Source organism: Macaca fascicularis, chromosome 13 (assembly GCF_037993035.2).
Source record: "Macaca fascicularis isolate 582-1 chromosome 13, T2T-MFA8v1.1".
Classification (NCBI taxonomy): Eukaryota; Metazoa; Chordata; class Mammalia; order Primates; family Cercopithecidae; genus Macaca; species Macaca fascicularis.
The window spans coordinates 96790553-96803862 of NC_088387.1; the positions used below are offsets into that span (position 1 = coordinate 96790553).

At 39.4% G+C, this 13310-nt stretch overlaps 1 protein-coding gene across 50 annotated transcripts in view; it reads left to right on the forward strand.

Moving 5' to 3' along the window:
• The window catches only part of DTNB (dystrobrevin beta), a 302620-nt gene that overhangs the window by 222858 nt on the left and 66452 nt on the right, over nt 1-13310 (forward strand). For 34 of the 50 annotated variants that reach the window (XR_010580546.2, XR_012422596.1, XR_012422597.1 and 31 more), the window contains 2 exons: nt 1983-2072; nt 5550-5637. Coding sequence is in view for 47 of the 50 variants with exons in the window: in XM_074012198.1 (XP_073868299.1) it covers nt 1983-2072; nt 5550-5637 (178 nt within the window). In the remaining 3 variants the exon portion in view is untranslated. The remainder of the gene's footprint in view (nt 1-1982; nt 2073-5549; nt 5638-13310) is intronic. The other 16 variants (XM_074012200.1, XM_074012205.1, XM_065527324.2 and 13 more) reach the window with 1 other exon arrangement.

The following is a 13310-nucleotide window of genomic DNA, read 5'->3' on the forward strand; positions in this document are numbered from 1 at the left end:
ATATACAGATTTTCTACCTTTTTCCACTGAGAAGTCCTAGAATCAGTGAGCCTAGAACCGTGGGCACCCTAGCATCCTGAATGTGGTCCCTAAATACTTTTTGCCAGTAAACGGAACAAGGGATCCTTAGAAGGATGGTTCATTCCAAGTCTGGGACAAGATATATAACAAACAAAAGTAGAGGGCTGGGCACAGTGCCTCACACCTGTATTCTCAGCACACTGGGAGACCGAGGTAGGTGGATTGCCTAAGGTCAGGAATTCGAGACCAGCCTGGCCAACATGGTGAAACCCCTTCTCTACTAAAAATACAAAAATTAGCCGGGCGTGGTGGCGCGTGCCTGTAATCCCAGCTACACAGGAGACTGAGGCAGGAGAATCACTTGAACTCGGGAGGCGGAGGTTGCAGTGAGCTGAGATTGCACCACTGTACTCCAGCCTGGGTGACAGAGTGATACTCTGTCTCAAAAAAAAAAGAAAATAATAATAAAACCTAGAGCATTTTATTGTGCTAGAAAGCAGGAAAGCTAATAAGGTCTAATGGATATATCAAAAGAACACAAGAGCCTACAACAGGAGCTTCCACTGGCCAAAGGTAGGACAGTTTGAGCCTCAGAAAGATGACTGGGGCTGGGCGCAGTGACTCACATCTGTAATCCCAGCACTTTGAGAAGCTGAAGCAGGGAGATCACTTGAGGTCAGGAGTCCAAGACCAGCCTGGCCAACATGGCGAAACCCCTTCTCTACTAAAAATACGAAAATTAACTGGTGGTACGCGCCTGTCATCCCAGCTACTTGGGAGGCTGAGGTAGGAGAATCACCTGAACCCAGGAGGCGGAGGTTGCAGTGAGCCAATATCGTGCCATCGCACTCCAGCCTGGGAGACAGAGTGAGACTCCGTCTCAAAAAAAAAAAAAAAACAAAACCAGAAATGTATCAGTCAAATACAAACATAAAAGAAACCTACCAGCCAAATGCAAAGTGGGGACTTTGGATCTTGACTTTAATGTAAATGGACATTTTTTAAGATTTGAGGAAATTGGCAGATGGACTGGGATACTAAAATATTTTTGTCTATGTTTTTAGGTGTGATAATGGTGTTAGGTTGTGTGAAATGTTTTTACTGTCTGATAGATGTACAGGCTCAAGTATTCCCAGGTGAAGTAATTGCCTGGGGTTTGCTTTTAGCCACACGTCCCTGCACAAAAAGTGGGAGGAATGAAAATTCGATTAGATAACATTGACAGAATGTTGATATTCATTCAAGTTTTGCTGTGGGTACCTGAGGGGTAGTCATTACGTTACTCTATTTTATGCAAGTTTTAATATTTCTGTACTAAAAATTTAGAAGACCATGTGCTTAAGGACCTTTCACATATCTGTAAGAGAGAGCCTCACTCAGAATATATAGTGTTGCCTTACAATTAGGTGCAGTTCTGTTGAGTTTGGGATGGGTACCAGTTTTATGGAAGAAACAAACTGATGCTAAAGGCAGTATCCTTATAGAAATAAAAATGTTTTAATTGGCAACATGAAGTAACACTGAAAATTCTTAGATGCACACAAAAGCTTATAAAAGCATAACACTAGGGGGTCACATAGTAATATTTAGTAGACTGGCTGTGCCTCAGTTGTCTTGCCAGAGGGGATCCTCTAAAAAGTTCATCATCACAGAGCGCAGCACCTGGACAAAAGTGGTACACGCGGCTCCTCTGCGCACTCAACAAGTCCTTCCCAAGGGCTGTCATGTCAGTGCCAGAGCCACCCCTGAAGGACTGCTTTTGTTTCGAGGATTTGAGAGATGGATTCCTGAGGATCTAACACCATATTCCATTATGCGTTGTGGGTTTTTTATTGTTTTCCTTATCATGATTTATTATTTTTTAAATTTTTCTTTGAAGTTTGCTCATTTTAATCCATGTTCATTTCTCCCTGTGTGTGTGTTTGTGTCACGCTTGCTGTCTTTGCCTCCATTGTTCCTAGGTTACAGTATAGCCAGGATATACCCTGTCACTTGGCCGATGAGCATGCGCTGATAGCCTCCTATGTGGCCCGTCTGCAGCACTGTGCACGGTCAGTGGTGGTGCAGCAGCAGTGGGCAACCAGGGGTGATCAGAGGGAGGGAGAGCTTTGCTACCTGGGGTTGTCAGCTGGAAAAAAAACTGCATGTAGCGTTTTTCTTGAGCAACTACCAGCTATGTTTGGCAGTTAAAATAGTTGCTAAGCATTCGCTTCTACAAGAGAGGGAGGGTTGCCAAGCCTGGGCGCTTACCTAAACATGGAGTCAGACATTCTCCTTTAAAGTGGGGTTCACTTCCTTCAACTTACACTCAAAAAAGATACAAACCTATGAGAGGTCGACATTTCCAAAGATGCAGTATTCACAGGGGTATGTGATGCAGCCTCTTCCTGTTCATTCTTACCTGAATAATGAAATCTTTGTATTAACATTCAAAGTTTAGAGTTGATCAGCCCACAGATATCCTGCTTTGTCTTATCTGGGGACTTTGATACTGTCACCCTATTACATCTTTACCACCCTTTATCTGTTAGCAGGAATCTGTCATTGTTGATTATTTAAACCAGTGATTCCCAACAATGGTATTGGATCACTGTCACCTGAGGGTCTTTTTCCAAATTATATAGACCCTCTCTATTGTAATACTTACATATATTATAATAGCTCCACATTCCCCTTACGCTGAAAACTACTACAGTAGTGATTCATTGTTAATAAGAGAATGTGTCTGATTCTTCAGTGGTTCGGGATGGAAAAACATTTGATAACTGCTAACTATAGCAAAGTTCATCCTTTTTTTAAAAGATTTAGTACCGAAAAAAATGGTATTATGTTCAGGTAGGTCCAAAGTCTCCTGCCCACTCCATGCCCACACCCACCACCATTCTTCAAGTAGGATGACAGGTAAAGTTTAAACAATCTAAAGCCATCCTTCCCCTATGTAACAGCAAAGTAGAGTCACAAGGCCAAACAACTTGGAAAGCCATGCTTTGAGATTCTTATTCTTAGAGAGAAAACCGTAATTTATAAGCTATACCCATAACAGAGGCTGAAGCTTTAAATTTTGATCTTAGTTTTGCTTACAGCATGCCTTGGCTCCTTGGGAGGGTCATCTGACCTTGCTGCTACTCCCCATAATAATAGAAGAATAAATTAATAGTCAGTCAGGAAATATGCATATGAAAAAGACTGTTTTTAATATTATACTTTATACCGTTTTCCACAGTTTTCCTGATATGACTAAATAGCATCATTTTTCTGGGGTATTTATGTATCTCTAAAGCTTGGAGAAGTAGGGTTTTCTAACCTTCTAAGTATGTTTAATAGGCTTACCCTCTAAAAGGGAAGGAAGGGCCTGATAATTGTGTGCGCTGCATCACAAAGTGTCTTCTCATCCAACAGGTGATTTCTTCGCACACTGTCCCAACTTCTTGGTCTCTAGGAATAGAGTTGTTTCACCTTAGGCAAGACAAATTCTTTATTATCAGTAAAGGCAATTGTCCAGAGTGAGCAAAAGTTTCCATGGTAAAAATAGCAGCAGAATGTTTAACAGAGACTGTTACCTAATAATGTAGCCCAATCAGCTTTATGGTAGGTTTAGCTAAGGCCCTCAAGTCTCACCTCGGCTCCCTGAGCAAAAATTGGTGGCTGGTAGCCTTGGGAGAACATGACGAGTGAGTGAGTACTGCCTGACTTCTTGATTAGTAATCTAAGAAACTGAGCTTCATACTTCTTCCGAGAAGTCAGAACTTTCCTGGCTAACTAATTCTGAAAATGAAAGTCAATTCAAACAGAAGAATAAGGATCCTTTCTAATTGCCCTCAAATAATTTTCATTGACCTTAAAACCTCTCATCAACACAAGCTTCTAGTTTCTGGCTAGAAAACATAGCCAATTAAAGCAGTCTGTCATCCACACTCATGTATAAATGACAAATAGGATCAGCCTTCCTAAGGAGATAGAATGTGATTGAGAAAAAGGAGCTCTTTTGCACAGAAGAACCTATTGTATCCCTTGCCAGATAACAGAGGTCAGCCACTTTAGGCCGCACTTCTTAGGCTTCCAATCCCTCCATAATATGATCCACTTGTATTCTTAAGCATCCATTTTTTTTGTTTTTTTTTTTTAATTTAAAAGATAGTTCTCTTATTTCACACAAATACCTTTAAAGCACAAATATTACAGTTTATCTCTCACCTTGGGGCCTTGACCCTAAAATATTAAAGCCGCCTGATAGTAGTCTGTTCTTATTACAAGATCATTTTTCAGAGGATGATTATCCTGGAGATGGATATTTGCATGCTTAAAATTATAAAGTGTTGACAAATGTCATAGGCAGAAAACTCAAAGCACTTTAAAAAAATCCTAGAAGAAAGACTAAGTTAAGCTTAAAGACTTAGCCAAAGAGATAGAAAGATTTTTAAAAAAGCAAAAACTAGAAAAAATATAGTTGATTCTACACATGAAAATTTCAGACAGATCTTTATTGATTTAGCCGCACCCTTCCCAGATTCCCCTCAGTAATTATAACAAACTTCGATGAGTATTGAAGTCATGTCTTTAAATTTTTCTATATGACTTGTCATACTGCTAAATTCTGATCAGGGGTTTTTGGAAACCCGAGAACATAGGGCCAAAGTGGAGGTAAGCCACAACAGCCACCTCCAGTCATTTAGTCAACATCATCACTGTTGTCTTAAAGCATCTGCCAGTCCTAAACAGAGAATTATATAGCCACAGTCCCTATTAATCTGGGACTGTCTTGATAAGGGTAAATAGCATTTGATATACTAAATTAAAGAAGTCATGTATTTCAGAATCCAAAGTTCCATATCAGCATCCCATATGCAGAGCCAGCCTATTACTCAAGAACCCTTCCCTCATCCAGATACCACATTATCTGATAACCTGTCTGAATGGGTCCTTAGATTTTTTAGAGTGTTGGTACTGTTGTTAAAGAGTAATGCATTAAACTAATTAACTCCAAGATGGGGCTATAGATGTAGAATGAGCATAGTAAAGGAAGAGAAAGGGGCACGAAAAGGGGAATATTTGATGTCATGGAATCTTTCCAGCTTTACAGTGTGTTTGGCCTGCCCTGACAAGGCCAAACTTTTGCTTAGCCAGTGTTAAGTATATTTTTTCTCAGCCCTCTATTTTTCATAATGCTCTTGGTCTTTTTGAATTTGAGATCAAGGTCTAAAAAGTCATCAGTTTTAAACATTTGGTTAGAAATCCCTGTCTCAGACTTTGTGGGTGCCCTGTGTTTTCTTAGCCCTTGCATTCAAAATTAAGTGCCCCTTTGATGGTGGGGGAGCAGCGGGGATGTGCTGCCAATGAGGAATGACAAATGTGGCCTCCTCGTTTCTCTAAATCCCCTTTTTTCTCAGAAGGCCATTAGTATCTATGACCCAGACCTCTAGTTCTTTTATTACCATTCTTTTATGAGCTTTTCTTCCATCTATTCTAAGAATGGAACAAGAATAAGGGATGTTTAATAGACACCTGTTGCATTTTTATTTCCTTGGCAGTGTTCTGGACAGTCCTAGCCGACTGGATGAGGAACACCGTCTTATAGCTCGATATGCTGCCCGGCTGGCTGCAGAAGCAGGAAACGTGGTAAGTTAATGGAGGATCCCAGGAAAGTAGCAGAAATTAGCATTACTTTAATATACAAATGGAAAGGGAATAGTAGACATGAAATTTAGGAGAACAGGTACCTCAGGGACAAAAGGAAGGGGAGTGTTTAGGGAGGAGATTGAAGGGGCCCTTAATTTTATCTAAATGTTCTCTTTATTTGAAAAATGAACCCACGCCTGTAATCCCAGCACTTTGGGAGGCCGAGGAGGGCGGATCATGAGGTCAGGAGATCAAGACCATCCTGGGTAACACAGTGAAACACCATCTCTACTAAAAAAAATACAAAAAAATTAGTTGGGCGTGGTGGCAGGCGCCTGTAGTCACAGCTACTTGGGAGGCTGAGGCAGGAATGGCTTGAAGCCAGGAGGCGGAGCTTGCAGTGAGCCGAGATCACACCACTGCTCTCCAGCCTGGGTGACAGAGCGAGACTCCATCTCAAAAAAAAAAAAAAAAAAAAAAAAAGAATCAAGAAGAGAAAATCAAAGAGCCAGAATTTCATTCTTTTAAGATATCAATAAAATTAATAAATGCAGCAATACTCATCAAGTAAACAGGATAAAACACTAATTACTAATATCAGGAATGGAAAAAGAGACATTGCTGTAGATCCCACAGACATTAAAAGAATGATAAGGGAATATGATGAACAACTTTTTCGCAGTAAGATTAACAACCTAGATAAAATAGATAAATTCCTTGAAAGACGCAAATTAATAAAACTGACACAGGAACAAATAAAAAAATCAAATATTCCTATGTCAGTTAAAGAAGTTGAATTCATAATTAACTTCCCACAAAGAAAACCCCAAGCTTGGCCAGGCGCAGTGGCTCACGCCTGTAATCCCAGCACTTTGGGAGGTCGTGGCGGGTGGATCACGAGGTCAGGAGTTCAAGACCAGCCTGGCCAACATGGTGAAACCCCGTCTCTACTAAAAATACAAAAATTAGCTGGGCGTGGTAGCAGGCTCCTATAATCCCAGCTACTCGGGCGGCTGAGGCATGAGAATCACTTGAACCCAGGAGGTGGAGGTTGCAGTGAGCCGAGATGGAGCTACTGTACTGGGATAGAGCGAGACTCAGTCTCAAAAGAAAAAAAAAAGAAAAAAGAAAACCCAAGCTCAGATACTTAAGGAAGAAATAATGTCAATTTAATGCAAACTCTTTCAGAAAATAGAGCAAGAAGGAACACTTTACAAGTCATTTTATGAGGCCACTATAACCTGATAAAAAAACAATACAGAGGCATTACAGGCAAAGAAAATTGCTGGCCAAATTCTCTCATGAACTAGATACAAAAATCCTTAACAAAATATTAGCAAATTGAATCTAGCAATATACAAAAAGGATGATACTCCATGATAAAGTGAGATTTATCCTAGAAATGCAAATGTATTTAATATATAAAAATCAATGTAATTCACCACATTAACAGTTAAAAGATAAAAATTATAAGATCAATAGATGTAGAAAAAGCATTTGAAAAAATACAGCACTTATTTATGATAAAACTTTTCCACATGCTAAGAATAGAAGGAAACTTCCTCACCCTGATAAAGAACACCTACAAAAACCTGCAGTTAAGATCACATTTACAGTTTAAATTTTGAAATATTTCCCCCTAATATTGGGAACAATTCAGAGATATCCACTTTTACCACCTCTATTCTACATTATACTGGAGGACCTAATTAATGCAACATGACAAGAAGAAAGGGGTATAAATATTGGAAAGACAGAAGTAAAGCAGTCTTTATTTGAAGATGACATGATTATGCATATGAAGTCCTAAGAAGTCTAAAAAAACACTAGTAGAACAGGTAAGTAAATTTTATAGTATTGCTACAAGATATAAAGTGTATATCCCAGCACCTTGGGAGGCTGAGGTGGGCAGATCGCTTGAGCTCAGGAGTTTGAGACCACCCTTTGGCAGCATAGCAAAACCCTGTCTCTATAAAAATATATATATATACACACACAAAAATTAGCTGGACGTGGTGGCACGCACCTGTAGTCCCAGATGCTGGGAAGGCTGAGGTGGGAAGATCAGTTGAGCCTGGAGGTCAAGGCTGCAGTGAGCCATGATTGTTCCACTGCACTCCAGCCTGGGCAACAGAGCAAGACCCTGTCTCACAAAAAGAAAAATACTATTTAATGTAGCATTAAAAATACCAAGTACTTATGGATAAATTTAATGAAAGATGTTCAAGACTGAAAACTGTAAAACGTTACTAAAAGAAATTAAAGAAAACCTAAATAAATGAAGAGGTATGCCATATTTATGGATTAAAAGATTAATATTGTTAGGATGGCAGCTTTTCCTAAATTGATCTGTATATTTAATACCAATTCACATCTCAGCAGGCTTTTTTATAGAAATTAGCAAACTGTTTTTAAGATATATTTGGAGAACCAAAGGACCTAGAATAACCATAACAGTCTTGAAAAAGAACGACAAAGTTGGCAGACTTAATCCTACTTGACATTAAGACTTACTATAAAGCTATAGTAATCAAGAAAGTAAGATATTGTCAAAAGGATGAACAAATAAAGGAATAGAATAGAGTATCCATAAAAGAGACTCATGTGTAAGGTCAGATGACTTTGAGCAAAGGTAAGAAGCAAATCTGTCAGAAAAGGAAACTCTTTCTATTTTTAACAAATGCTGTTGGAACAACTGAATATCTACATAGGGAAGAAAAGAATCTTAACCCCCACCTCACACCATACAAAGAAATCAATTTGAAGTGTATCATAAACTTAAAAGGTAAAACCATAAAGCTACTAGAAGTATAGGAGAATAATTCTTCATTGTCTTATGAAGAAGAATAAAAATTTATTAGAGTTTATAGGGATCACAAACCATTTTAAAAATTGATAAATTAGACCTTACCAAATATAAAATCTTTTGCTCATTAGAAGATACTATTAAGAAACAGACAAACCACTATCTGAAAGAAAATATTTGCAAAACATGTCTGACAGAGGACAGAATATATAAAGAATTCCTGCACCTCAGCAATCAAAAGACAACCCTTTTTTTTAAAACGAGCAAAAGACTTGAACAGATATTCCACAAAGAAGATATACCAATGGCCAATAAGCACATGAAAATGTGCTTGATATCATTAATCATCGGGAAAATGCCAATGATACCACGATATACCCTCCAGAATGGCTACAGTGAAAAAGTTGGATGATACCAAATGTTGGAGAGGATGTAGAGCAACCAGAAATCTCACCCTGTTGTTGGCGGGCCTATAAAATGATACAGCTACTTTGGAAAACTATTTGGCAGTTTCTTAAAGAAGCAAGCATTTATACTATGACCCAGCAATTCTACTTTTTTTTTTTTTTTTTTTTTGCAATTCTACTCTTACATATTTATCCAAGAGAAATGAAAACATTTTCACAAAAAGCTTTGTACAAGAATGTTCATAGCAGTTCAATTCATAATAGCTGGAATAGCCAGCGTAGTTATCAACAGAATAGATAAACAAAATGTGTTATATTCATACAATAGAATTTTCTCAACACAAAAAGGAATAACATTGATACATGCACCGACGACATGGGTGAATATCAAAAATATTGTGAGTAATAAAAGAAGCCAGACAAAAAAAGTACATACTGTTTTTTTCTATTTATGTGAGATTCTAGAATAGGCAAAACTAACTTATCCATTACTGTAAGTTAATCATCAACTCCTAATCGTAATCAGATAAGGGGTTGTTTCTGGAAATGGAAATATTGAAGGAAGATGAAGAAACTTTCTGGATTGATAGAAATATTTCACATTTCAATAGAGATGTGGGTTGCAGGAGTATACATTTGTCACAATGGATTAAATGAAAAACTTTTTTTTTTTCTTGAAAGAGAATCTCACTCTGTCACCCAGGCTGGAATGCAGTGGCGCAGTCTCAGCTCACTGCAAGCTCCATCTCCTGGGTTCACGCCATTCTCCTGCCTCAGCCTCCCGAGTAGCTGGGACTACAGGCACTGGCCACCACGCCCGGCTAATTTTTGTATTTTTAGTAGAGACGAGGTTTCACTGTGTTAGCCAGGATGGTCTCGATCTCCTGACCTCGTCACCCGCCCACCTCAGCCTCCCAAAGTGCTGGGGTTACAGATGTGAGCCACTGTGCCCATCAATGGAATACTTAAGATCTAAGTATTATATCTCAATTAAAACAAAAAGGAACCAAGAATGTTGACTATGTAAGGGTTTGATTGAAATAGGAAGTGGCTCCCCAGGGATTTGCAGTGTGTTTCCTGCAATTTTGAAATATTCATAATACACTGTTTTCTCTTTTCCTTCTCCTTTTTCAATTATTTACTTTCTTTGAGGAGTTATGTTCACATTAATATTCACCCACCCCCAACCAGCCACACACACTCATTTTATTCATTCAGCAAATACTTCTTTTGTTGCTGTACTGTGCCAAATTGGATACTATGGTAGACAAATGATTCCTGCCCTCATGGAACTAACAGTGCAGTGACAGAGAGAAACATTAAATAAATAATCACACTACTAAACCTAACTACAAATTATTATGTGCAGTGGAGGAAAAATGCAGGGAGCTGTGGAAGTGTAGAGCAGGTGCCTGATCTGTTCTGGAGAGTAAGGGATAGCTTCTGTGAGAAGGTGTTACTTGAGTTGGGATCTGAAAATAGGTAGAATAGAATTCAGTTTCCTGGGAATTGAAAAGTAACTGAAAACCAAAGCAGGCCAAGAGCTACTGTTGCTGTCACTGCTGCTGCCACCCCTGCCCTGTGCTTGGATGTCAATTGTCAGGAGCTTCTGTGGGCAAAACCTCGGTTACGTGCAAAATGAAGAGTTGAAAATGAGGCTGTCACATTAAGGTAGGCCCCTTGAAGCATTATACCCTTGGTGAATATGTTGTATAAAAGATAACTAGGCCAGGCACAGTGGCTCACGCCTGTAATCCCAGCACTTTGAGAGGCCGAGGCGGGTGGATCACTTGAGGTCAGGAGTTCAAGACCAGCCTGGCCAACATGGTGAAACCCTGTCTGTACTAAAAATACAAAGAAAATTAACCAGTTGTGGTGCATGCCTGTAATTCCAGCTTCTTGGAAAACTGAGGCAGGAGAATCACTTGAACCCAGGAGCTGAGATGGCGGAGGTTGCAGTGAGCTGAGTTCGCACCACTGTACTCTAGCCTGGGCACCAGAGCAAGACTCTGTCTCAAAAAACAAAAAAAGATAACTAGCTGCCGGTACACAGAAAAAGAAAGCTTATAGATCTTCTGTTGCAGTGGAAGAAGTTGTCTCCTCTGGAAATTCAAAACCTTAGGCCTACCTATACTTATGTTGGGTGCATTTACATTACGTTATAGTTTGAGAAACACCAAGGTGAAATTTTAACATTAAAACTAACCCCAAGGCACCTGGTAGAAGCAAAGTATAAATTTCTGCTTAAATTCTCAATTGACACCTAACAGTGCTCCCACTGAAAGAGTCCAACTGAACTTGAACCCCTATGCTGACTTTGCAAAATGAGACCCTCAATGGCTTTAGATATTAGAGTTATTGGCTGTAAAATAGCTACATTTAAGATTTCTAAAGACCTAAAAGAAGGAATTAAAAACATGAAAAACTCACACCTGTAATCCCAGCACTTTGGGAGGCTGAGGCGGGCAGATCATGAGGTCAGGAGATGAAGACCATCCTGGCTAACACGGTGAAACTCCGTCTCTACTAAAAATACAAAAAATGGCCGGGCGCAGTGGCTCAAGCCTGTAATCCCAGCACTTTGGGAGGCCGAGGCGGGTGGATCACGAGGTCAGGAGATCGAGACTATCCTGGCTAACATGGTGAAACCCCGTCTCTACTAAAAATACAAAAAACTAGCCGGGCGTGGTGGCGGGCGCCTGTAGTCTCAGCTACTTGGGAGGCTGAGGCGGGAGAATGGCGTGAACCCGGGAGGCGGAGCTTGCAGTGAGCCGAGATCACGCCACTGCACTCCAGCCTGGGAGACACAGAGAGACTCCGTCTCAAAAAAAAAAAAAAAAAAAAAAAAAAAATTAGCTGGGCATCCTGGCAGGCGCCTGTAGTCCAGCTACTCAGGAGGCTGAGGCGGGAGAATGGTGTGAACCTGGGAGGCGGAGCTTGCAGTGAGCTGAGATGGCGCCACTGCACTCCAGCCTGGGTGACAGAGTGAGACTCCATCTCAAAAACAAAAGTGACAAAATACTATCTTAAAAGAACAAAGTTGAAAACAAACCACATAGAAATTACAGATTTTTAAAACAAAAGTTACTGCAATTTAAGACTTGGTGGATGGGTTAAATGTCAGATTAGACACATGAATAGAGAATTAGTGAACGAGAAAATATATTTAAGAAAATTTTCCAAAACACAACACAGAAAGATGAAAAATTGGAAACAAGGTCTTCAGACATGGGAGATAGAGAACGAACAGTCATGTAATTGGAATTCCAAAAAAGAAAATAGAATTAGGGTTAAAAAAATACTTGAAAAATTAATGGCTTAAGTTTCCAAAATGTATTCAAGACATTCATTCTCAGATGAATATATTGCAATGAGTCCCCAAATAGATAAATAAAAATAATTCTACAACTAGACGTATCATAGTGAAACTACAAGATACAAAGAGAATCCTCAGAAAGCAACCACATAAGATGTTACATTATCTACAAAGGATTCACTACTAGATTTCTCTCCAGAAACAATACTACAATTTCTTTATAAAGGAAAAAAAAAAATCCCTTTAAAAACAAAGCCAGATACAGTGGTTCACGCCTGTAGTCCCAACACTTTGGGAGGCCAAGGTGGGAAGATTGCTTGAGCCCAGGAGTTCAAGCTCAGCCTCAGCAACATAGTGAGACCTCATCTCTACTAAAAGGTGAAAAGTAAAAAAAAAAAAAAAAAAAAAAAAAGCCAGGTGTGGTGGCATGTGCCTATAGTCACAGCTACCTGGGAGGCTGACGTGGGAGGATTGCTTAAGCCCAGAAGTTCAAGGTTGCAGTGAGCTATGATCACGTCACTACACTCCAGGCTGGGCAATACAGCAAGACCCTGTCTCAAAAATAAATAAATAAAACAGCTGATTACATCCAACATTACCAGTGTTTGTGAAAAAACTTTAAGAATTTTCCTTATAAAAAAGACAGTTGAATAATATACCAAAAGGAACTAGATGAACTGTCAAAAGGGGAAATAAAGATCCTTTCTCACAAAGACAGAGAAAGGTCACAGTAAGATTCCTCCTGAAAGAATAATACTAATAGCTAGTATTTATTGAATATTTACTTTGTGCCAGTCATTCTAAGTGCTCTGCATGTATTAGCTATTTATTATTCAAAATATGCTTGTTGAGGAAACTAAGCCTCAGAGAGATTTAAAAAAAAAAAACTACCTAGGATCACATGGTGTGCTAAGTGGCCAAACTGAGACAGGGATACTATCCTGTCTCCTAACTACTAAGATTTAACTACTGGAGGTTATAATTTGGGAGATAAGGAATTAAACCTAGATGCGAAGAGTAAGATGGAAGGAGGAATGAGCTGAAGCCAAAACAACAGAGTGTCCAAGCATTAACCAGGTAAAGAGAATGAAGTGTATGCCCAGCAGGGTATTTCAGCATATGTAAAGGCCCTGAGGCTAGAGGT